The sequence below is a fragment of the Macaca thibetana genome, chromosome 7 (assembly GCF_024542745.1).
Source record: "Macaca thibetana thibetana isolate TM-01 chromosome 7, ASM2454274v1, whole genome shotgun sequence".
Taxonomy (NCBI): Eukaryota; Metazoa; Chordata; class Mammalia; order Primates; family Cercopithecidae; genus Macaca; species Macaca thibetana.
Genome location: NC_065584.1, coordinates 3,685,445 through 3,708,411, shown reverse-complemented (window position 1 = coordinate 3,708,411; position 22,967 = coordinate 3,685,445). Strand labels below are relative to the sequence as shown.

General features: G+C 42.7%; 1 protein-coding gene across 4 annotated transcripts in view; it reads right to left on the bottom strand.

Moving 5' to 3' along the window:
- The window catches only part of PPP1R13B (protein phosphatase 1 regulatory subunit 13B), a 122,565-nt gene that overhangs the window by 25,137 nt on the left and 74,461 nt on the right, over nt 1–22,967 (bottom strand). For all 4 annotated transcript variants that reach the window (XM_050798366.1, XM_050798367.1, XM_050798368.1 and 1 more), the window contains exon 4: nt 22,561–22,637. In XM_050798366.1, the coding sequence (XP_050654323.1) occupies nt 22,561–22,637 (77 nt within the window). The remainder of the gene's footprint in view (nt 1–22,560; nt 22,638–22,967) is intronic.

The following is a 22,967-nucleotide window of genomic DNA, read 5'->3' as shown; positions in this document are numbered from 1 at the left end:
ATACGTTTATCTGCATAATTGTCTTTCTCTAGAGTCAAAACTCACACATATCAGGACTTTAGAGAGGATCCCTAGAAATTAGGAGAGCACCAACTAGTTTATTTTCTTGTAAGAACTTTTCCTAATTGTAGACTGCTTTTATTAAATATAAATAACTGTTTTTCTAATGCATAAACATCGGATACTGTATTTAGTAAGGGCTCAAGTTTAAGCAAACATTTGCAAATATGTATTGTAAGTGACATTCCTCCTTCTGGAATGACAATTTAGTAGGTATATTTGAGCAAATGAGGCTGTCAAATGTTTAAGGATACAAAACCAAAAAAATAAATATGCAGGTAACACCTAAGAACAAATGTCATCTCACTATCACCTGACTTCAGGAAATGAAAATATGTAATGGATTCTAATATACGAATAACTAAAAACACCATATGCGTGACTTACATGAACACATCATCCGAAAGAATTACATATGTGAAATCAACATGCAAAGTAACATCTAGAGGAATGCAATTGGCTGTTTCTCCATTCTCCATTCTGTCAATGATGCCCTGAACTGAACACTTTACATATATGGACCCATTTCAGCCTCAGAATGACCAATCAGGTGGGTACTGTTACATCCCCGTTTTACAGATAAGAACACAAGCACAGGCCAGTCAACTTGTGAGGCAGAGCAGAGATGCAGAGTCTATGTTCTTGACTGTTACTCACAGTTCATTACTTACTAAGCCCACACCACGTGCACTGTGTACGGTGACAGACATGTTATGAGCATTGTGCCATATGCTCTTCAAAACAAATCTGCGTGGGGCTGCAGGGGTGATGTGAGCCCCATTCTGGGTGAGGAGCCATGGGGGTGACGGAAGGAGCATGCCTAGAGGCATGCAGCTCATTAAAGCCCTAGAGCTCCATTCTCACAAGCCCATCTCCAAACCCTTCAGTTCTGAGCAGGGAGGCCACACAGTTCCTCCTCAAGCCCCCATGTTCTACTTCTAGGTTCATATATACTCTTAGGACACCTTTACCTTCCTCCACCCTTAAACCTCTTAGAATTCTTAATAGTCAGTTACAGTTTCTGTTCCTCCAGCTCCATGTCTTCCTAAACTTCTTTGATGGATGTTTGAGCATTCTTGACTCTTGAAACGTGGGATCAGGACTTAACAGTCTTTTTTTTTTTTTTTTTTGAGAGGGAGTCTTGCTCTGTCACCCAGGCTGGAGTGCAGTGGTGCAATCTTGGCTCACTGCAACCTCCGCCTCCCGGGCTCAAGCAATTCTCCTGCCTCAGCCTCCCAAGTAGCTGGGACTACAGGTGCCCGCCACCACACCCAGCTAATTTTTGTGTTTTTTAGTAGAGATGAGGTTTCACCATATTGGTCAGGCTGGTCTCGAACTCCTGACCTTGTGATCTGCCTGCTTTGGCCTCCCAAAGGGCTGGGATTACAGTTGGATTACAGGCATGAGCCACTGCGCCCGGCCAGATTTAACAGCCTTAACTGGAACCACCATTCTGTTTATCTAAAAATCCTGAGCAAACAATATGGTACAAGCTTTTTTTTTTTTTTTTTTTTTTAATTTAGAGACAGAATCTCGCTCTGTCACCCAAGCTGGGGTAGAGTGATGCAATCACTGCAGCCTCAAGCTATCCTCTCGCCTAGCTAGCACTACAGGCACACGCCGTCATGCCTGGCTGATTTTTAAAATTTTTTTGTAGAGGCAGGGGTCTCAACATGTTGCCTGTGCTGGCCTCAATCTCCTGGGCTCAAACGATCCTCCCACCTGGGTCTCCCAAAGCACTGAGATTACAGATGTACAGGTGTAAGCCAGTGTGCCCAGACTTAAACACTTTTTGACTAGAGGAAAACTATGTCTATTCAACAAATCTTTCAATTAACATTAATTTTATAATTTCACAACTTAAAGAAAAAAAAAATCAAAAACTAGCTTTTTGGTCTCCCCTACCAAAGGCTTCACAAAACAATGAAAAGAGGATAGAAGAGAAATTTAACTGTCTGGTGTTCTGATGTTTGTATCTATGAATAAAATAGAGCTTATTAAAATATTTTACTTACCTAAACCAAAAAGTATTTTATTTGCCAATACAAACATTTCTACTCTTTATGTTGCATGTGTTTTTCTAGGTACAAAATTAAGATATGCCATGTTGTCATAAGTAATTCAGTCATTGTATCTTATATATCAACTTATATTGTAATGAAATTTTACTGAAGATCTTATATATAGAAAAGTGTAATAAATCCTAACGTACAGCTGAATGAATTATTTCAAAATGAACATGCCTGTGTGCTTTAATTGTATTTAAATGGGTTATAAAAACATAAGCTACCATAAACCTGTAAGTCAACAAATATGTAACAATTTACATTTTAGTAATTGTGCAATGTGAAAACTTGGGGAAAAAGAAGCACTTTTTCCACAATTTTAAAGAAAATGAAAACCCTTCAATGAAAATTTGATTTTTTAATAATAGGCCTAGCAATGTATTACATGCAACCTAATCCCTATTTACAATTTTAAATTTTTCATACAAACTTTATTTATTCAAACAAACCTATTACCTAATTCTTCCCTATTTCTCTTCATTAATTGCATCTAATAAGAAGAAATCAAACTCTGTTCCCTCAGGCAATTCGAGGTCCCTAATTATGGTAGAGTTGTCGGATGAGTTCCGCTCCAGGTCACACAGAGCACAAGCCACTTCCAACAACTAAGTTAAATTAGCAGAAAAGTTCTCTCAGCAACAGTCAGACAGGTGCCTACGAATACAGGACCCCCAAAAAGGAAACACCCCACCAGCCTTAAACCTGCTCCAATGATCCCTTCGGCAGGGACTACCACCTGTGGCCCCAGGGATCCAAATGTCCTCTAACACCGACGTTCACTACCTGAACTCTGGATTCCAGGAACCCTGTTTCTGCTCCTGATGAACCCAGCTCACTCTCCACCTCACACCACGTCGCTTGTTTTCCACACTAAACACGGCCCACCCCACTTCAGGTCTAGCTACCCTCCCACCCCAGCCCCAGCATGAGCAGAGGGAAAGAGACGTTTTTATCATCACTTATCCGATCATGTCACCGCCTTCTTTCTCCAAACTTCCACAAATCTACTTGCGGAAATAAGAGACTTTACTAGCTAGCTTACAAAATTTTTTTTTTTTTTTTTTTTTTTTTTTTGAGACGGAGTCTCGCTCTGTCGCCCAGGCTGGAGTGCAGTGGCGCGATCTCGGCTCACTGCAAGCTCCGCCTCCCGGGTTCACGCCATTCTCCCGCCTCAGCCTCCGAGTAGCTGGGACTACAGGCACCCGCCACCACGCCCGGCTAGTTTTTTGTATTTTTAGTAGAGACGGGGTTTCACCGTGTTAGCCAGGATGGTCTCGATCTCCTGACCTCGTGATCCACCCGCCTCGGCCTCCCAAAGTGCTGGGATTACAGGCTTGAGCCACCGCGCCCGGCCACAAAATTTTTATAAACAAAATATTTGCCTCTCCAAGTATTAGTAAGAAGGCTAGTCTTACATTCTATTTAATGTACTACTGAAATATTTTGCTAATATGCGGCCAGGCATGATGGCTCACAGCTGTAATCCCAGTTCATGAGTTTCAGACCAGCCTGGACAACATGGTGAAACCCCATCTCTACAAAATATACAAAAATTAGCCAGGCATGGTGGCGGACACCTGTAGTCCCAGCTACTCAGGAGGATGAGGTGGAAGGAACGCTTGAGCCCGGGAGGTTGAGACTGCAGTGAGCTGTGACTGTACTACTGCGCTCCAGCCTAGGGGACACAGCAAGACCCTATATCAAAAAAAAAAAAGAAGAAGAAAAAAAAAAAGAAAAAAAATTTTGCTAGGTACCAAAAAGTAGTAAAGACTACAATTTTACCAATGAACAGAGAAATTCATCATATTACATACCTCATCCATATCTGTCCAGTTAATAACTCATTATTGCAGTTCTTGAAAAACTATGCCTTTTTTTTTTTTTGTATAATTAATCTTTCATCTAGAAACACTAAATAGGCCGGGCACAGTAATTCACGCCTGTAATCCCAGCACTTTGGGAGGCCGATGAGGGTGGATCATGAGGTCAGGATTTCAAGACCAGCCTAGCCAACATGGTGAAATGCTGTCTCTACTAAAAATACAAAAAATTAGCTGGGCATGGTGGCAGGTGCCTGTAATCCCAGCTACTTGGGAGGCTGAGGCAGGAGAATCACTTGAACCTGGGGGGTGGAGGTTGCAGTGAGCTGAGACTGTACCACTGTACTCCAGCCTGGGCAACACAGCGAGACTCCGTCTCAACAAAAAAAAAAAAAAGAAAAAAGAAAAAAGAAAAAAAGAAACACTAAATAATGCTCTGTAAGGAATGCTATTTTGACATTACAATTTCAGGCAAATAAACATACTAATTTAGTCAACCCAACTGTTTCTAGTCAGAGAACAGACTCTGGTACAGATTTGAATTTTGTGTCATGCTTGGATAAACCCAAAATATTCTGCTTTTGCTTGGCATACATGTGCCAAGTGCCTCAGAGGCAGAGGAGCATCTCCGATGCCTGTTTTGTTGTGCACATATGCTGGCTCTACCTGCTCTGAAGTGCCCTCTTGTTTAGCTTTTGCTACCCTAAAGATGCTTTCCTGTCCTGTAACTTTATTTTTATTATAAGTTCAGTCACAGTGTAATCTCCCCAAACAGCATCATCATAACCCAGAGAAGAGAGAGAACATGCATATGTTTAAAGGAGCTAAGCTACGGTGTAAACAATGGAGGTCTAACTATGAATGGTGCTTTTTCCTTCAACACCTAACACACATTCCTTGGTGATCAGTTAACAGAAAAGATTAGTGGATTTTGTCAGCAATTAAACATCTACTGGCAAATGGGTCACTTCAGATGTCCCTAATCTTGATATGCTGATTTTAATAATCAGCCAAATTACTTCATGGAAGTAAAAGCATGGAAGAGTGAAAAAAGTTCCAAAGAAGGACAAGACACAGTAGAATCAGAGCAAATTTCCATCAGGAAAAACAGCCTTGTTGCTGTCCCATCTACAGTATCTGCTAAAATTAAAGTACCAGTCTCTTAGCCCATAGAAAGACAAATGGCAAAATGCTTCAAGGTTTAGCACAAGCAGTAATAGAGAACTTCAAAAACTACCATCCTTAGAAGATTCGTTGTCACCAGCACTTCGTGATGGTTCCTGGGGTGGCCTGTAGAAGCTTTTCCCGCAGCTCCCTCACACTGCCAACTCACGACAGGGATAATGAGATGGACCCAGATTTCAGAAACAATACAATATGGAATGTGTCCATGAAATAGGGTTGAAAGGTTGACTTGGAACTCAGTGGGCCTGTTGCTTTCTTCTATGAAACATCTGTAGCTTCTTTCCATAGTGGGTTCATTTAGAAAGGAGGGTCTGTTAACCAGTACATGGTCACTGTTTAACGGCCCTTTTAATCTCTTCCCCATCTGTGGCGGTTATGTCTCCTTGTAAGTTCATTTATTCTTTTGAATGTTCTGTTTGTGTTCAATATTATTCATCTGTACTTTTATCTTTAATTATCCCATGTCTTTTATTTGAACCTTTTCTTCATTTATTGAGTAGAGAGTTCACTTATTTTTAGTTTGCTTTTTAACAATAAAAGAATTTAAAGCCACATACTCATTCTGAGTGTAACTTTCAGCCCTATCCCTAGATTTTTTTTTTTTTTCTAACTTTTCAAGTCACAGGCTTCATTTTTAGAGTTAATTGAGGCATAATTTACATATCCTAAAATTTACCCATTGTAACTGGAAAATTTTTTTAGCAAATACATAGAATTGTGCAATCATCATCACAATTCTATTTTAGAATGTTTCCATCTTCCTCCCAAAGTTACCTCGTGCCCATTCACTATTAATTTCCACACCCAACCCCAGATGCAGGTACCCACTAATCTGCTTTCTGTCTCTAGACTTACTTTTTTCCGGACACTTCATATAAGCGAAATCATACCATAGGTAGTCTTTTACATCTGCTGTGATGTTTTTGAGGTTCATCTGTGTTGAGTAGTTTCTTTTTAATGCTGCGTCATATTCAGTCAGATGGATATACCACATTTTGTTTATCCATTCACCAGTTAATGGACATTTGGGCTGTTTCTTAGCTGCTATGAGTAACAGTGCTGCTGTGAACATTTGCATAGAGGCCTGTGTGAGCATATATTTCATTTCTCTTGAGTAGATACCTAGGAGTGGAATTCCTGGCTTGTATGGTAAGTTTATGTTTAGCTTTTTAAGAAACTGCCAAACTGTTTTCCAAAGTGGTTGCACTATTTTACATTTCCACCAGCAATGTATGAGGGTTCTAGTGTGTCCACATTCCTGCCAATATTTGTCTTTTTGCTTATAGCTTAATTCTTGTGGGTGTGTAATGGTGTCTCACTGTGGTTTCAATTTGCATTTCCCCAGTGACTGGAAATGTTAAGCATCTTTTCATATGCCTGTGCTATAGCCATCTCTCTTCTTTGATGAGATGTCTATTTTTAAGTTGGTTGTCTTCTTGTTGTTGAATTGTAATAGTACGTTATCCCAGACATGAGTCCTTTATTTTATCAGAAAACACAATGAAAATAAATTATTATAGAAGTGAAGCACAAAATACATCCACAATGTTTTTATTATTGTAGTGAGTAGACATAAGATTACCCTAAGTTGATATGAAAGTTTCAAAATGCTTCTTCTCAATTTCTGTTATTCATTTTAAATCTTCAGATTTGTCTATATGTGTTAAACCTTTCTTTTGAGCTTTTAATTTCAGGGGTTTTTTTTCATTTGTGAAAGTCCGTTTGGTTCTTTTTTCAGTCTGCAGTGCCATTTTGAAATATTTTCCTATTCTCTTGAACATACGATCAAAACTTGTCATTTCTTTAAATAAAACACAGCCGTTTTATAGCCTGTGCCAGGTCACACCAGTATCTGAGGTGTTTGTCACATTTTGTTCATGATGTCTTATTTCCTTGTGTACCTCATTTAAAATTGTATACTGGTCATTGTATTCAGATTATTTGAAATAAACTGTAACCTAGAATCAAAAAAAATATATTATGTGGAATAAAAAATTCCCTAAACTTTCAAGCTCCAGTGAGATGACATGAAATAGTTCAACAGTTTCATGCTCATTCTTTTTTGCACTTAGTTTATATGAGAACACACCTAGCCAAAACATCCACCTCTGGCCTCTCTCCACCAAATTCCTCTCTCTCCTTCCAAGCGTGGCTTTCTCCCTAAATTCCCTATTTCTATGAATGGCTCTAGCCTTTTTCCAGAAGCCTCAGCAGCAACATCTTTCATTGAGCCATCCTTGCCCTAAATAAAAGCTGCTGCTCAAAACTGCTCTTTATGACCTCCCACATTGGTACTTGCCACTCCATTCTAGAACCAATACTTTCCTGTGAGCATATCTCACTCATGCTCTTCCTGCTACCCACAGAGCCCTTCCCCCACTGCTTCCTAAACTCTGCCTATCACTTAAGACCTAGGGGCAATGCCATCTGCTTCCTGAAGTTCTTCTGATTCTCCAAGGACTCTCTCTCACCATTGTTTTGATATTCAGGATGTTTATTCACTTTCAGAGATGGGAAGAACTCAGTACTTTTTAAAATGAAATCTTTTTTTTTTTTTTTTTTTTTTTGAGACGGAGTCTCGCTCTGTGGCCCAGGCTGGAGTGCAGTGGTGCAATCTCCACTCACTGCAAGCTCCGCCTTCCAGGTTCACACCATTCTCCTGCCTCAGCCTCCCATGTAGCTGGGACTACAGGCGCCCGCCACTGCGCCCGGCTAATTTTTGTATTTTTAGTAGAGACGGGGTTTCACCGTGTTAGCCAGGATGGTCTCGATCTCCTCACCTCGTGATCCGCCCGTCTCGGCCTCCCAAAGTGCTGGGATTACAGGCATGAGCCACCGCGCCCAGCCTAAAATGAATTCTTGAATTCATTCTAGAGATTCAACAATTAAAATGTAATGAATGCCTGCTGCATAGTAGACATTTATACGTACCCAAGTTTATAGTTGTCTTAGATGATGCTTACAAAAACACTAGGAGGAAATTTTTATTATTTTATTTATTTATTATTATATATATTTTTTGAGACGGAGTCTTGCTCAGTTGCCCAGGCTGGAGTGCAGTGCGCAATCTTGGCTTACTGCAATCTCCGCCTCCCGGGCTCAGGCCATTCTCCTGCCTCAGCCTCCCGAGTAGCTGGGACTACAGGCGCCCGCCACCTCGCCCGGCTAATTTTTTTGTATTTTAGTAGAGACGGGGTTTCACCATGTTAGCCAGGATGGTCTCGATCTCCTGACCTTGTAATCCACCCGCCTCGGCCTCCCAAAGTGCTGGGATTACAGGAGTGAGCCACCGCGCCCGGCCTTATTTTTTTTTATTATTATTAGTTTTTGAGACGGAGTCTTGCTCTGTGGCCCAGGCTTGAGCACAGTGGCGAGACAGCTCACTGCAACCTCCACCTCCCGGTTCAAGTGATTCTCCTGCCTCAGCCTCCCAAATAGCTGACACCACAGGTGCATACCACCATGCCCAGCTAATTTTTTGTATTTTTAGTAGAGACGGGGTTTCACCGTGTTAGCCAGGATGATCTCGATCTCCTGACCTCATGATCTGCCCACCTCGGCTTTCCAAGGTGCTGGGATTACAGGCGTGAGCCACTGTGCCTGGCCCCTAGGAGGAAAATTCTTAAGCTTATTTTACAGGTGAGAAAGCTGAGGCTCTGGGCAGCTGGTTGACTGGCTTTCCCAAGCTTATGTGTCAGGTCAGTAGCAGTGCCAGGATCATAGCTGCATCTCCTGACAGCAAGCAGGCACTCTTTCCATCACACGGGACGTGCTGCCCTCACTACCTGGCTGCAGCTTGGCATACATGGTTGCTCCTAATCAACAGCCATTTGTTACATCAAAGTGTAAACACTCTGCCAGACATCATGAAGAAATCTTAATAATCTAAATCATATGAAAATGTTGCTTTTTTGTTTGTTCTTTTGAGACAGAGTCTCGCTCTGTCACCAGCTGGAGTGCAATGGTGCTGTCTCGGTTCACTGCAACTTCCGCCTCCTGGGTTCAAGCAATTCTCCTGCCTCAGCCTTCTGAGTAGCTGGCACTATAGGCACGTGCCACCACGCCCAGCTAATTTTTGTATTTTTAGTAAAGATGGGTTTCACCATGTTGGCCAGGATGGTCTCGATCTCTTGACCTCATGATCCGCCAGGTCAAAAAATGATCAAACATCAACAATTTCACATAGTTTGAACTAATGGGAAAGGATTAATTTCTCCCTCTTGAAAAACATAAAAGTTACCTGATTCAATAATAAAATAATTTTAAAAATAAGATAAATGCGGCCGGGTGTGGTGGCTCACGCGTGTAATCCCAGCACTTTGGGAGGCCGAGGCAGGCAGATCATGAGGTCAGAAGATCAAGACCATCCTGGCTAACACCGTGAAACCCCGTCTCTACTAAAAATATAAATAATTAGCCAGGGGTGATGGCAGGTGCCTGTAGTCCCAGCTACTCGGGAGGCTGAGGCAGGAGAACGGCATGAACCCGGGAGGCGGAGCTTGCAGTGAACCGAGATCGTGCCACTGCACTCCAGCCTGGGCGAAACAGCGAGACTCTGTCTCAAAATAAAACAATAAAAAAATAAGATAAATGCAATAATGAGAACTCTAGGCAACTCTTTAGTTTTGGAAGATTATGAGAAGTGACCAGATAGACTTAATGCTTAATGTCACCTGCCCAGTGACACCGAAGGGCTTTGGAGTGGAAGGATCACTTGAGGCCAAAAGTTCAAAGCCAGCCTGGGCAACATGTGAGACACCATCTCTACAAAAAAAATTTAAAAATTGCTGGGCATGGTGGTGCCCACCTCTAGTCCCAGCTGCTTTGGAGGCTGCGGTGAGAGGACTGCTTGAGCCCGGGGTTCCAAGCTACAGTGAACTATGATTTCACCACTGCACTCCAGCCTACGCAACAGAACAAAACTCTGTCTCTTTAAAATAAATAAATAAGAAGTGAAATTTCTTCTAAATGGTAATTTATAGATAACTGGATGCCTCCTCTGCTTATATCATCATACCCTTGAAATTGTATTTTCAAATACTTCCTTTGAAAGTCTCTGAGATTCCAGTAGTTGTGACACCATTGCAAAGCACAGAAACAATGACCTCACCAGGCTCTCATCTCCAGTCTCATTCCCGTCCTGCTCATCTCCCACTGCTGATATATAATTCTTACAGGCCAGCACCACAGAGATACTTCTAAAATACAGCTTGCTTAAAATCCTACAAGATTAATCTGAGATTTTAGCATGGTCAAGACCTGGCTTCTCCCGGGCTGGTCCTCTTGCTCTCCTCCCTCTCCGTGTCCCCTCCCCCTTGCCTGTCCCTACACTTCATGCTGCACAGTCCCGTTTATAACTCTCTGTCACCACAGAGTTTCACATCTAGTCCTCTGTATCTTTGTAGAATCCTCTGATTCTTTCTTTTGGGAAGTATTGCCCGATATCAATCTTGATAATCATACCCATTTATTTTGGTGCCTTATTCCACTTTTACTACACTTTTCATACTAGCATGATTTGTTCACACATCTATCTCCAAAAATACCCTTTCTTTCTCTATGAAATCTGAAAGGAGACTTCAAGTGGCCTTCACTAACCATCTTGCTTTTATGTCTTTATTCTGTCTACAATTAAAATAAGTTGGATAGAATTGTTTTAAAAAGAATAAACAGAGAAATTCTCAGCCTGGGTGGTAGTCACCTGAGTGTCTTTTTTTTTTCTGAGATGGAGTCTCACTCTGTCACCCAGGCTGGAGTGCAGTGGCACAATCTCGGCTCACCGCAACCTCCGTCCCCCTGAGGTTCAAGCAGTTCTCCTGCCTCAGCCTCCCGGATAGCTGGGATTACAGGCGTGCACTGCCATGCCCAGCTAATTTTTTTTTTTTTTTTTTTTTTTTTTTTTGAGACGGAGTCTCGCTCTGTCGCCCAGGCTGGAGTGCAGTGGCGCGATCTCGGCTCACTGCAAGCTCCGCCTCCCGGGTTCACGCCATTCTCCTGCCTCAGCCTCCCGAGTAGCTGGGACTACAGGCGCCCACAACCGCGCCCGGCTAATTTTTTGTAAATTTTTGTATTTTTATTTATTTATTTATTTTGAGACGGAGTCTTGCTCTGTCGCCAGACTGGAGTGCAAGTGGCGCGATCTTGGCTCACAGCAACCTCCGCCTCCAGAGTTCAAGCAACTCTCGTGCCTCAGCCTCCCGAGTAGCTGGAACTACAGGCGCACACCACTACACCCGGTCAATTTTTTTGTATTTTAGTAGAGACAGGGTTTCACCATGTTGGCCAGGATGGTCTCGATCTCCTGACCTTGTGATCCACCTGCCTCGGCCTCCCAAAGTACTGGGACTACTCCCAAAGTAGGCGTGAGCTACTGCACCGAGCCTAATTTCTGTATTTTTAGTACAGATGGGGTTTCACCATGTGGGCCAGGCTGGTCTCAAGCTCCTGACCTCACTGATCCACCCGCATTGGCTTCCCAAAGTGCTGAGATTACAGGTGTGAGCCACCCCACCCAGCTCTGAGTGTCTCTTTAAACTGTACATGTTTTATACATGTACATATATTTCTGTGCATATTTTTCACAATAAAGAATAGAAAAAAATTAGACCAAATGTCTAGTATCTTATCTTGTAATTTAATCATCACAAGATTTTAAAAAGACTAAATACTTTTGGCAGTTTAAAGAAAATTTTTTTTATTTCTCTTTGTTTTACTTCCCACATTACACTGGTTTTTTTTTTCTTTCTTCTTTTGAGATGGAGTCTCACTCTTGTCGCCCAGGCTGGAGTGCAGTGGTGCCATCTTAGCTCACTGCAACCGTGCCTCCCAGGTTCAAGCAATTCTCCTGCTATAAATGGTAGCCTCCTGAGTAGCTGGGATTACAGGTGTGTGCCACCATGCCAGGCTAATATTTGTATTTTTTTTTAGTAGAGATGGGGCTTTACCATGTGGGCCAGGCTGGTCTCAAACTCCTGGCCTCAAGTGATCTGCCCACTTCGGCCTCCCAAAGTGCTGGAATTACAGGTGTGGGCCACTGTGCTTGGCCTACGCTGATGTATTTTTAAAAATTTTTTTTGTAGAGACAGTGTTTCACTATGTTGCCCAGGCTGGTCTCAAACTCCTAGTCTCAAGTTATTCTCTTGCCTTGGCCTCTCAAAGTGCTGGGATCACAGGCGTGAGCCACAACACACACTGTATAACTAGTTTTTTTAAAGTATAAGTGGTTTCTCAAATAAAGTGTCATTACAAAAATGAAAACCAACCTTAATGCAAAACTCTAGCAAAATAATCAGAATAAAACCTACTTCCACGCAATATTCATTAATATGAAATCATTCCTCTTTATTCCTATCTCTTCAAGGTTATACATCTTCAGGTTTGAAAAGTAGGCTTTACTTGCCCATTTAGCAAACAAAAAACAATTGATAATGATATCAAGATACCTTATAAACATGGATGCTCATTTTTATCACATAAATTATATGTTCAGTATTCCCAGTCACGAAGGTGGCAAAAACATAAAATGTTCAATAAAATCAAGCCTCTCTAACATCTCATTATATTCTGAAGCCAGAATATCTCATATTCCAACAATTACTAAGTCTCACAAATTAATAAGAGCCAATTAGATATCTCCAATGCATACTAGCTCCCTACCCTGCAATAATACTACAACATGCTATTTTAGTCTGTAAATGTGAATAAAACTTTTTTAAAAAATAGAAATGAGGTCTACTCTGTTGTCCAGACTGGTCTCAAACTCCTGACCTCAAGTGATCCACCCACCTTGGCCTCCCAAAGTGCTGGGATTACAGGTGTGAGCCACCATGCCTGGCCCAATATGAATAAATTTTACTCATAAGACTTATTCACATAAGGCCCAGGTGGTAGCTCCTGCCTGTAATACCAGAACTTTGGGAGGCTGAGGTAGGAGGATCACTTGAGCTCAGGAGTTCGAGACCAGCCTGGCCAACACGGTGAAACTCCATTCTCCATTAAAAATACAAAAATTAGCCAGGCGTGGTGGTGCATGCCTGTAGTCCCAGTCACGTGGGAGGCTGAGGCAGGAGAATTGCTTGAACCTGGGAGGCAGAGGGTGCAATGAGTCGAGATTGTGCCACTGCACTCCAGCCTGAGTGACAGAGCGAGAACCCGTCTTAAAAAACAAAAAAGGCCGGGCGCGGTGGCTCAAGCCTGTAATCCCAGCACTTTGGGAGGCCGAGATGGGCGGATCACGAGGTCGGGAGATCGAGACCATCCTGGCTAACACGGTGAAACCCCGTCTCTACTAAAAAAATACAAAAAACTAGCCGGGCGAGGTGGCGGGCGCCTGTAGTCCCAGCTACTCGGGAGGCTGAGGCAGGAGAATGGCGTGAACCCGGGAGGCGGAGCTTGCAGTGAGCTGAGATCCGGCCACTGCACTCCAGCCTGGGCGACAGAGCGAGACTCCATCTCAAAAAAAAAAAAAAAAAAAGTCATCCATATCCATTCAATTCAATACACATTTATACCCAAGACAAGATGCTAGGAATAATTAGGGGTAGAAAGAGACTGGCAGGAAAAATGGGCTATCAAAGTACACAGATAACAACAAAAGAAAACAAAAGAACACCCTGGGAGTGCTCTGCTTCCAACTGCATGGCCGACAGGACACCCTGTATCACACTCCTGGTAACAAAACCTAAAAGGCAAGATATAACACAAAGCATGTGGTTTTTTTTTTTTTTTTTTTTTTTTTTTTTTTTTTTTTTTTTTTTTGAGTCTGGCTGTCACCCAGGCTGGAGTGCAGTGGGCAATCTCGGCTCACTGCAAGCCCCGCCTCTCAGGTTCACGCCATTCTCCTGCCTCAGCCTCCCAAGTAGCTGGGATTACAGGCGCCCGCCACCACACCCGGCTAATTCTTTTTTTGTATTTTTAGTAGAGACGGGGTTTCACCATGTTAGCCAGGATGGTCTCGATCTCCTGAGCTCATGATCCGCCTGCCTCGGCCTCTCAAAGTGCTGGGATTACAGGTGTGAGCCACTGCACCTGGCCAAAGCATGTTTTCAAAAGCATCACTGAGTTGGCACAACAGTAAGGAAACCACAGGGACCAAAAATAAAGAGAAAGCAGAAACCTTGGGCAATAATAAAAGAACACCACAGCTGGCTTTTGTCCTGAAGGTATTTGCCCACCTGCATACTTGCTTCCTGGCAGCTGGTGGAGTCTGGCATTAGGAGGTAAATACTTAGGCTCATTCCAGTGGGGAGAGTCCAAGGAGATGCCCACAAACGTCCAGGATGCAAAGACCTACAACCTCAATGTAAGGCTAACTATGAAATGAACCCCCCACACAGAAGGGGGCAGTAGGGAAACCTGCCTTTCTCCATCACTGAGTGGAAGGAGAGACGGCCCCCCATCACTGAGTGGAAGGAGAGACGGCCCCCTAACAATCTGTAACCACTAGACAGCTCTCATGCAAGCTTCACGATCCACAGAGGACAGTAGAAATTGAGCCTAACTTGTGCCTAGTTACTGACAAAGCACATGCAAGCCTTTCAGGAAAATCCTGACTTTATCCAGGCCTCAAAAAATGCCCAGAGGTAAAGTTTCAAGGAAAACGAGCAGCTCATTGTCAAAAATCAAAACACACAGCAATCAAGGAGCCATGACTCAACAGTCAGCAGAAGTAACATTCAGATAGAGAAATTATTAGTTGCTGAATATAAAATATGTTTAGTGTGTTTAAAATACACGCAAAGAGCAACTAAGAAGATTTAAGATCTAACACTTCTTTTTTTTTTGGAGACGAAGTCTCGCTCTTGTCCCCCAGGCTGGAGTGCGATGATGCAATCTCAGCTCACTGCAACCTCCACCTCCTGGGTTCAAGCGATTCTCCTGCCTCATCCCCCAAGTAGTTGGCATTACAAGCACCTGCCACCAACACCAGGCTAATTTCTGTATTTTTAGTAGAGATGGGGTTTCACCATGTTGGCCAGGATGGTCTAGCGCTCCTGACCTCAGGTGACCCACCCGCCTCAGTCTCCCAAAGTACTGGGATTACAGGCGTGAGCCACTGCGCATGGCCTAAAACTTCTAGAACTGAAAATTTTAATGAATTTTACAAGAGCTTTACTGAGGTATAATTCACATATAATAAACTGCACATATCTACATATATAATTTGATGTTCTGACAAATGTATAAACTATGAAATAATCACAAGCAAGAAAATAAATCCATCCTCTCCCCAAATTTCCTCGTGCCCTTTTGTAATCCCTTCCTTTTATCTCTTTGCCCCCAACTCCTGGCTCTCATGGTCCACAGGCAAACACTGACCTTCCCTGTTACTAGAGATTAGTTTATGTTTTCTAGAATTGTATACGAATGAAATCATACAGTATTCAGTACATACTCCTTTGGCTGGCTTCTTTCAGCACAATGATTTTGAGATTCATCCATGTTGTAGCATGTATTAGTAGTCCATTTCTTTTGATTGTTCAGGAATATTCCACTGTGAGGATATACCATAGTTTATTTGTGCATTTACCTGTTAATGAACATTTGGGTTGTTTCCAGATTTTGGCTTCAAGCCAGATCAAACTGCTATGGACATCCATGTACAAGTCTGCACAGACATTTGCTTTCATTTCTCTAAGGTAAATATTTAAGAGTAGAGTTGCTGGGTCATACAGTAGATTTATGTTTAAGTTTCAAACTACCAAATTATTTTCCAGATTATACCATTTTACATTCCCACCAGCAGTACATAAGAGTTCCAATTTCTCGCTTTCCTCACCAACACTTGTTATGATCAGTCTTTCTAACATTAGACATTCTAATAGGTGTGTAATGCTACTTCATGGTGGTTTTAATTTGTATTTTCCTAAAGATTAATGATGGTGAACACCTTTCCATGTGCTTACTTGACATTCATATATTTTATTTGGGGAAGCACCTGTTCAATCTTTCACCTGTTTCTTTTTTTCTTTTTTCTTTTTTTTGAAACAAAGTTTCACTCTGTTGCCCAGGCTGGAGTGCAGCCGCATGATCTCAGCTCACTGCAACCTCCGCCTCCCAAGTTCAAGTGATTCTCCTGCCTCCCAAGTAGTTGGGATTACAGGCATGCACAACCACACCTGGCTAATTTTTGTATTTTTAGTAGAGACAGGGTTTCGCCATGTTCGCCAGGCTGGTCTCGAACTCCTGACCTCAAGTGATCCACCCTCCTCAGTGCTGGGATTACAGGCATGAGCCACTGAGGTCGGCCTATTTCTTTTTTGAATTGAGTTGTTTGTTTTCTTATTATTAAGCTTTGGGAGTTCTTTATATATTCTACATCTGAATCCTTTATCAGGTAACATGATTTGCTAGTATTTTTCCCAGACTACGTCATACCTTTCAAAATAATAATATTAAAAGCACTTGGCCGGCCGCGGAGGCTCAAGCCTGTAATCCCAGCACTCTGGGAGGCGAAACGGGCGGATCACAAGGTCAGGAGATCGAGACCATCCTGGCTAACATGGTGAAACCCCGTCTCTACTAAAAAAATACAAAAAATTAGCCAGGCGTGGTGGCGGGCGCCTGTAGTCCCAGCTACTTGGGATGCTGAGGCAGGAGAATGGCGTGAACCTGGGAGGCGGAGCTTGCAGTGAGCCCCGCCACTGCACTCCAGCCTGGGCGACAGAGCGAGACTCCTCAAAAAATAAATAAATAAATAAATAAATAAATAAATAAATAAAAAATAAATGCACCTTATATGCATTAAATAGACAGACACAGCTGAAGACAGAATTCACTAACTGAAAGATGTATCTTAGGACAGTATCCAGAATACAGTATGAAGAGACCAAAAAAGAGAATATATAAAAAAGAAATTAAGAGACAAGGAGAATAAAATGAAAGATGAAGGTCTAATAAGAGTTCCAAAAGAAGAAAACAGAAAGAATGCAGAAGATAAAATACCTGTCAAGATAATAGAGAATGTTCCAGAATTGCTGACAGATGCCAATACTCAGAATCAGTAAATTCAACAAAGCCCAATAAGGAAATTAAAATAAATTCACACCTAGCTCTGCTCATAAGGGAGGATTAATCCAAATTTCATTAAATCCCAAAACTCCACTAATTGACAGTAAAGGGATTTTTGACATCAAATAATGTAAACCCACAAAAGCAGGACTAACAGGAGTGCACACAACACAGGTGTTTGGAAGTTGGCAAAAGAACAGATGAGAAATAACTGACCTAGTACATCTGAGACAAACCTCAAGCCAGAAGGAGTAAAACTGGATAAACACTCCAGTTACAGCACAGAATCTTCAAAGTTTCAGGAACTGACAACACCATGTACCTCTGGAAAGGGGAATAAAATGTAGGGACTGAAAATAAGGCAGACTGAGTGAACGATATTTAAGAGGCAGTTAAATCCCTATCTCCTCCCCAACTCCATGCTCCTAGGTGACTGCCTCTCTTCTCTCCTGGCAGAAGTCTGAGTTTTTCTCTAGACAGTTGAAATGTGATCTGGCCTAGGAGATGATGGGCACAGTTGAGTCTTGGGCACCACATGGAAAACGGTGCCTGGGTAACTACATTAGCAATGCCTCTGGGAATAAACATCACATTTATGGGCAGCTGATCTGACAAAGGTGTCAGGCAATTCAGTGGGAGAAAGAATAGTCTTTTCACCAAGTGGTGCTGGGAGAACTGGATATTTACATGGAAAAGAATGAATCTGAATCCTGTAACTCACACTATACACAAAAATTAACTCAAAAATTGATCACAGAACTAAACGCAAGAGCTAAAACTATAAAGCTCTTAGAAGAAAACATAGGAGGGTAGGATCAATTGGTCTTAGCAACTTACTGGATATCCTAGAATGAAGCAAAAACTGACTCAGATTTTAAACCTGTTTGGCTGAGAAGACAGGAAAAAGTGCTTCCAGGATACCTAAGTCGAATGTGTCTTTCCTCTTTGCTGATCTGGCTCTGAATCCTTTCATTGTAGCAACTCAAGAGCTATGCTTAGTCCTGAGTCATACTAGCAAATCACGGAACCTGGGGACATCTTGGAAGCTTCAACACAGGCATATATAATGAGAACAAATCAATTTGCCTTTATAGCATAATGACAAACCAGCACATGTACTAACCTGACTTGCTGTCCTGCAATTTTCAGAGAGCAGAACTTCCCTGGCTTCTTAGTTGAGTAGCTGCTGATGGACATCAATCACACCAACTCAGCATCCTGCCCTTCTCTTCTAACCCACACTCCCTCCCTTTCCTCACAGTTCTCCTTAATCTGTCCTTAGATGTCTCAACCCAGAAGTTAGAAGGCTTAGCACCTCATTATTCTATAACCAAGGTATACACAGAAACATTTTGGGGGAAGATGTTTTTCATATCTTAAAATGCACGTAAAAGTGCTCTGTAGACAATAAAGTGTTTCACAAGGTAACGTATTATTAAGCTTAAAAGGTAGATGTGTAAGCCATAAAATACAGTAACATCTTTGATGTGATGATTCCAATACTAAGTTATGCCTCTAGAGGAGCTCTCATACTTTCCTCTAATTACAAGCCACATAAAGGATAAAAACACGTTTGGTTTCAGGTTTCAATTTTGTTGATCTTGAAATACACACAATATCTCCATATTAACAAGAAACAACTTCATCAAGGAAAAGGTCTCATCACATCAAAACTGGTCTATCCAATTTATCATACCTTTGGAATACTTTTCTTTTGAGTCTCTTCCACATATTATATCATATATAATACACCTCACTTCTTCAACACACGGCCTACTCAATGTGTCTATTTAATCTTCCCTGAAGTTCAGGTCATGGTAATTCCTTCCTTCCTCCCTCCCTCCTTCCTTCCCTCCTTCCTTCCTTCCTTTCTTTCATTCATTTATTTTTTTGTTTTTGGAGACAGAGTCTTGCTCTGTCACCCAGGCTGGAATGCAGTGGTGCAATCTCAGCTTACTGCAACCTCCGTCTCCTGGGTTCAAGCAATTCTCCCGCCTCAGCCTCCCGAATAGCTAGGATTACAGGCACCTGCCATCATGCTCGGCTAATTTTTGTATCTTCAGTAGAGAGAGGGTTTCACCATGTTGGCCAGGTTGGTCTAGAACTCCTGACCTCAGGTGATCCGCGCCTTGGCCTCCCGAAGTGCTGGGATTACAGGAGCGAGCCACTGCGCCCGTCCCATGGTAAATCTTAGAACTCAAAAAGATCTTCAACATTCTGTTGGACAAATAAGCTGTGCTTGCTAAAGTGTAACCTGGATGTTCCCAAGCTTGGCATGGCAACATAGTCACGTGGGGAGTTTTCTAGGCCCCACTCCAGATTTACTGAATGAAAATTTCTACCAGTGGCGTGTGTGCCTCTATTTCTTAAGACATCCTGAAGCAGATCTGCCTGGAAGAACTCTGCAGAGGCTCTGGATTTGCAGTGGACAAATCTCTACTTTAATGATAGAAGGTAGGAATGTGAAGAGGATTTGTGAAACGACTTTTATAAATTAAGAGTATAAGGAGGGAGAACCTACAATCTTAACAACAGGAATATTTCTCCCTGAGTGGCAGAAGGAAACCAAAGAGAAGAAAATATAATCTAGTATACCACATGGCTCTGCAGTGGATAATACCTGCAAAATCTAAAATAATAAAAACTACTAAATTGGTTTTCAACTTTATAACCAATCTACAGACAAAGCACAAAAGGTTTATAGTTAGATAACAATATACAAATATTGTCAACCTTTACAACATAAAAGTTTGGTACAGCTGCAAGAGCTGAAAGGAAGGAAGGGAAGATGGCAGGGGCCTAATATTCTCATTTTATAAAGAGCAAGGTCCAGTGATACTGTTTAAAGTTGATAGTGCAAATAAACAGAGATTTAAGTACATGATGTAGGGTCACAAATATAGCCAATAAAAGAACTAGCAATTCAATAATAAGTTGAGAAGCAGAGAGGTGAAGTAATTTGCTCAAATTCAGCTCATTAGAAAGTTCCGAGGCCAGTGGGCTGAACATGGGCCAGTCACACTCTAGACTCCATGCACTTTACCAGTGTCTCATCATGCCCAGCCCTGTGTGAGGAAGGAACTTGCCTAAGCTTAGATGCCTAGTTAGTGTTACAGCACAAAAAGAAACTCAATCTCTAATCTTAAAATTACTTGTTAAAGTTATCTTTAAAATTTTCAGAAAAGACCACATTAAAAATGTCCCTATTGGTTCATTCTTTCAACACATACTAACATTTCTTTTTTTTGAGACGGAGTCTCACTCTCTTGCCCAGGCTGGAATGCAGTGGCACGATCTCGGCTCACTGCAACCTCTGCCTCCTGGGTTCATGCGATTCTCCTGTCTCAGCCTCCCGAGCAGCTGGGACTACAGGCGCACACCACCACGCCCGGCTAGTTTTTGTATCTTTTTGTAGAGACGGGGTTTCACCAGATTGGCCAAGCTGGTCTCGAACTCTTGACCTTGTGATCTGTGTACCACAACCTCCCAAAGTGCTAGGATTACAGGCGTGAGCCACCACACCCAGCCTCATCTGACTAATTTTTTTTTTTTTTTTTTGAGACGGAGTCTCGCTCTGTCGCCCAGGCTGGAGTGCAGTGGCCGGATCTCAGCTCACTGCAAGCTCCACCTCCCGGGTTTACGCCATTCTCCTGCCTCAGCCTCCCGAATAGCTGGGACTACAGGCGCCCGCCACCTCGCCTGGCTAGTTTTTTGTATTTTTTTTTAGTAGAGACGGGGTTTCACCGTGTTAGCCAGGATGGTCTCGATCTCCTGACCTCGTGATCCGCCCGCCTCGGCCTCCCAGAGTGCTGGGATTACAGGCTTGAGCCACCGCGCCCGGCCAATCTGACTAATTTTATAAAACATTTGATAGAGAGAGGGTCTCACCATCTTGCTCAGACTGATCTCAAACTCCTGACCTCAGGTGATCCACTCACCTTGGCCTCCCAAAGTGCCATTATTACAGGTGTGGGCCACCATGCCCAGCCAACACCAACATTTCTTACAAAGAGCTCCTCCACAGCTCCCCTCACCTATGATCAGCATTCCATCTATTCTCCAAGTCTATACCACAATGATGGAGGAAGACACTGCAGCCCACCATCCATTGTGTCTGTCAAAACCTGACAGAGGATCCAGAACCAACATTGAAGATGCAAAGCAAGTCAGCCTACTCAACTCTTAGTCTACGAGCTAAGCCCATAGCCCATCTGCCGCCACAGAGATGCTGTGGTTACGTGCACAGAGGGCACCCACTGCTTGCTCCAGGAGAGGACATGGCAGCAGCATGTGAAGGGCAGGTGGAAGTCTGCTCCAAAAGAGACGTGATCTGATTCATGGAGCATCATGTGAATAGGCAACACGTCTATCTACCCCAAAAATAATAATTTAAAATAAGTTATAACCCAAACTCATTAGTACCAGTAAAAAGCAATCTAAAACAAACAAACAAACAAACAAACAAACAACAACAACAACAAAACCACGGTCTTACTCTGACAAGGCTGAAGTGCAGTGGTACAATCATGACTCACTGCAGCCTCAAACTCCTGGGCTCAAGTCATCATCCCACCTCAGCCTCCTGAGTAGCTGGGAGTACAGGTGGATGCCACCACATCTAATTTTTTTTTTTTTTTTTTGAGATGGAATTTCACTCTTTTTGCCCAGACTGGAGTGCAATGGTACGATTTTGGCTCACTCCAACCTCCGCCTCCTGGGTTCAAGCGATTCTCCTGCCTCAGCCTCCCAAATAACTGGGATTACAGGTGCCCGCCACCATGCCCAGCTAATTTTTTTTTGCATTTTTAGTAGAAACAGGGTTTTACCATGTTGGTCAGCCTGGTATTGAACTGACCTCAGGGGATCCGCCTGCTTTGACCTCCCAAAGTACTGGGATTACAGGCATGAGCCACCATGCCTGGCCACATCTGACTTTCCTTTTTTCTTTTTTTTTGACATGGAGTCTCACTCTGTTGCCCAGGCTGGAGTACAGTGGCACGATCTTGGTGCACTGCAACCTCTGCCTTTCAGGTTCCACCAATTCTCCTGCCTCAGCCTCCCGAGTAGCTGGGACTACAGGCGCACACCACCACACCTGGCTAATTTTTATATTTTTTGGTAGAGACGGGGTTTCACCAGATTGGCCAAGCTGATCTTGACTCCTGACTTCGTGATCTACATGCCTCGGCCTCCCAAAGTGCTAGGATTACAGGTGTGAGCCACTGCACCTGGCCTCATCTGACTAATTTTTTAAAACCTTTTATAGAGAGAGGGTCTCACCATCTTGCTCAGGCTGATCTCAAATTCCTGGCCTCATGTGATCCTCCCACCTTGGCCTCCCAAAGTGCTGCGACGACAGGTGTAACCCACTGCACCTAGCCATCAATTTTTAAAATTCAATTTAATTCACTCTCACTTACCCCATTTTCAGTGCGTTTTTCTCCAGGTACATTTGTTACATTTCTCTGAGTTCGTTGCTCTTGGGTCTGACGGCCACCTAAAGAAATAAAAGAACCAAACTCACCGAAAGGCATATTAGAAAAAAGTAATATTCTCCCATTTCTTCATGTATTCAAATATTTATTGAACACAAGTGTAAAATACCAGGCTGAGAAATTCAAGACTTTAGTACAGTTGAAAAAATGGTCTTGCAATTAATCTTTTATAAAAGTTGTTTAGGGTGGGCCAGGCGCGGTGGCTCAAGCCTGTAATCCCAGCACTTTGGGAGGCCGAGACGGGCGGATCACGAGGTCGGGAGATCGAGACCATCCTGGCTAACACGGTGAAACCCCGTCTCTACTAAAAAAAATACAAAAAACTAGCCGGG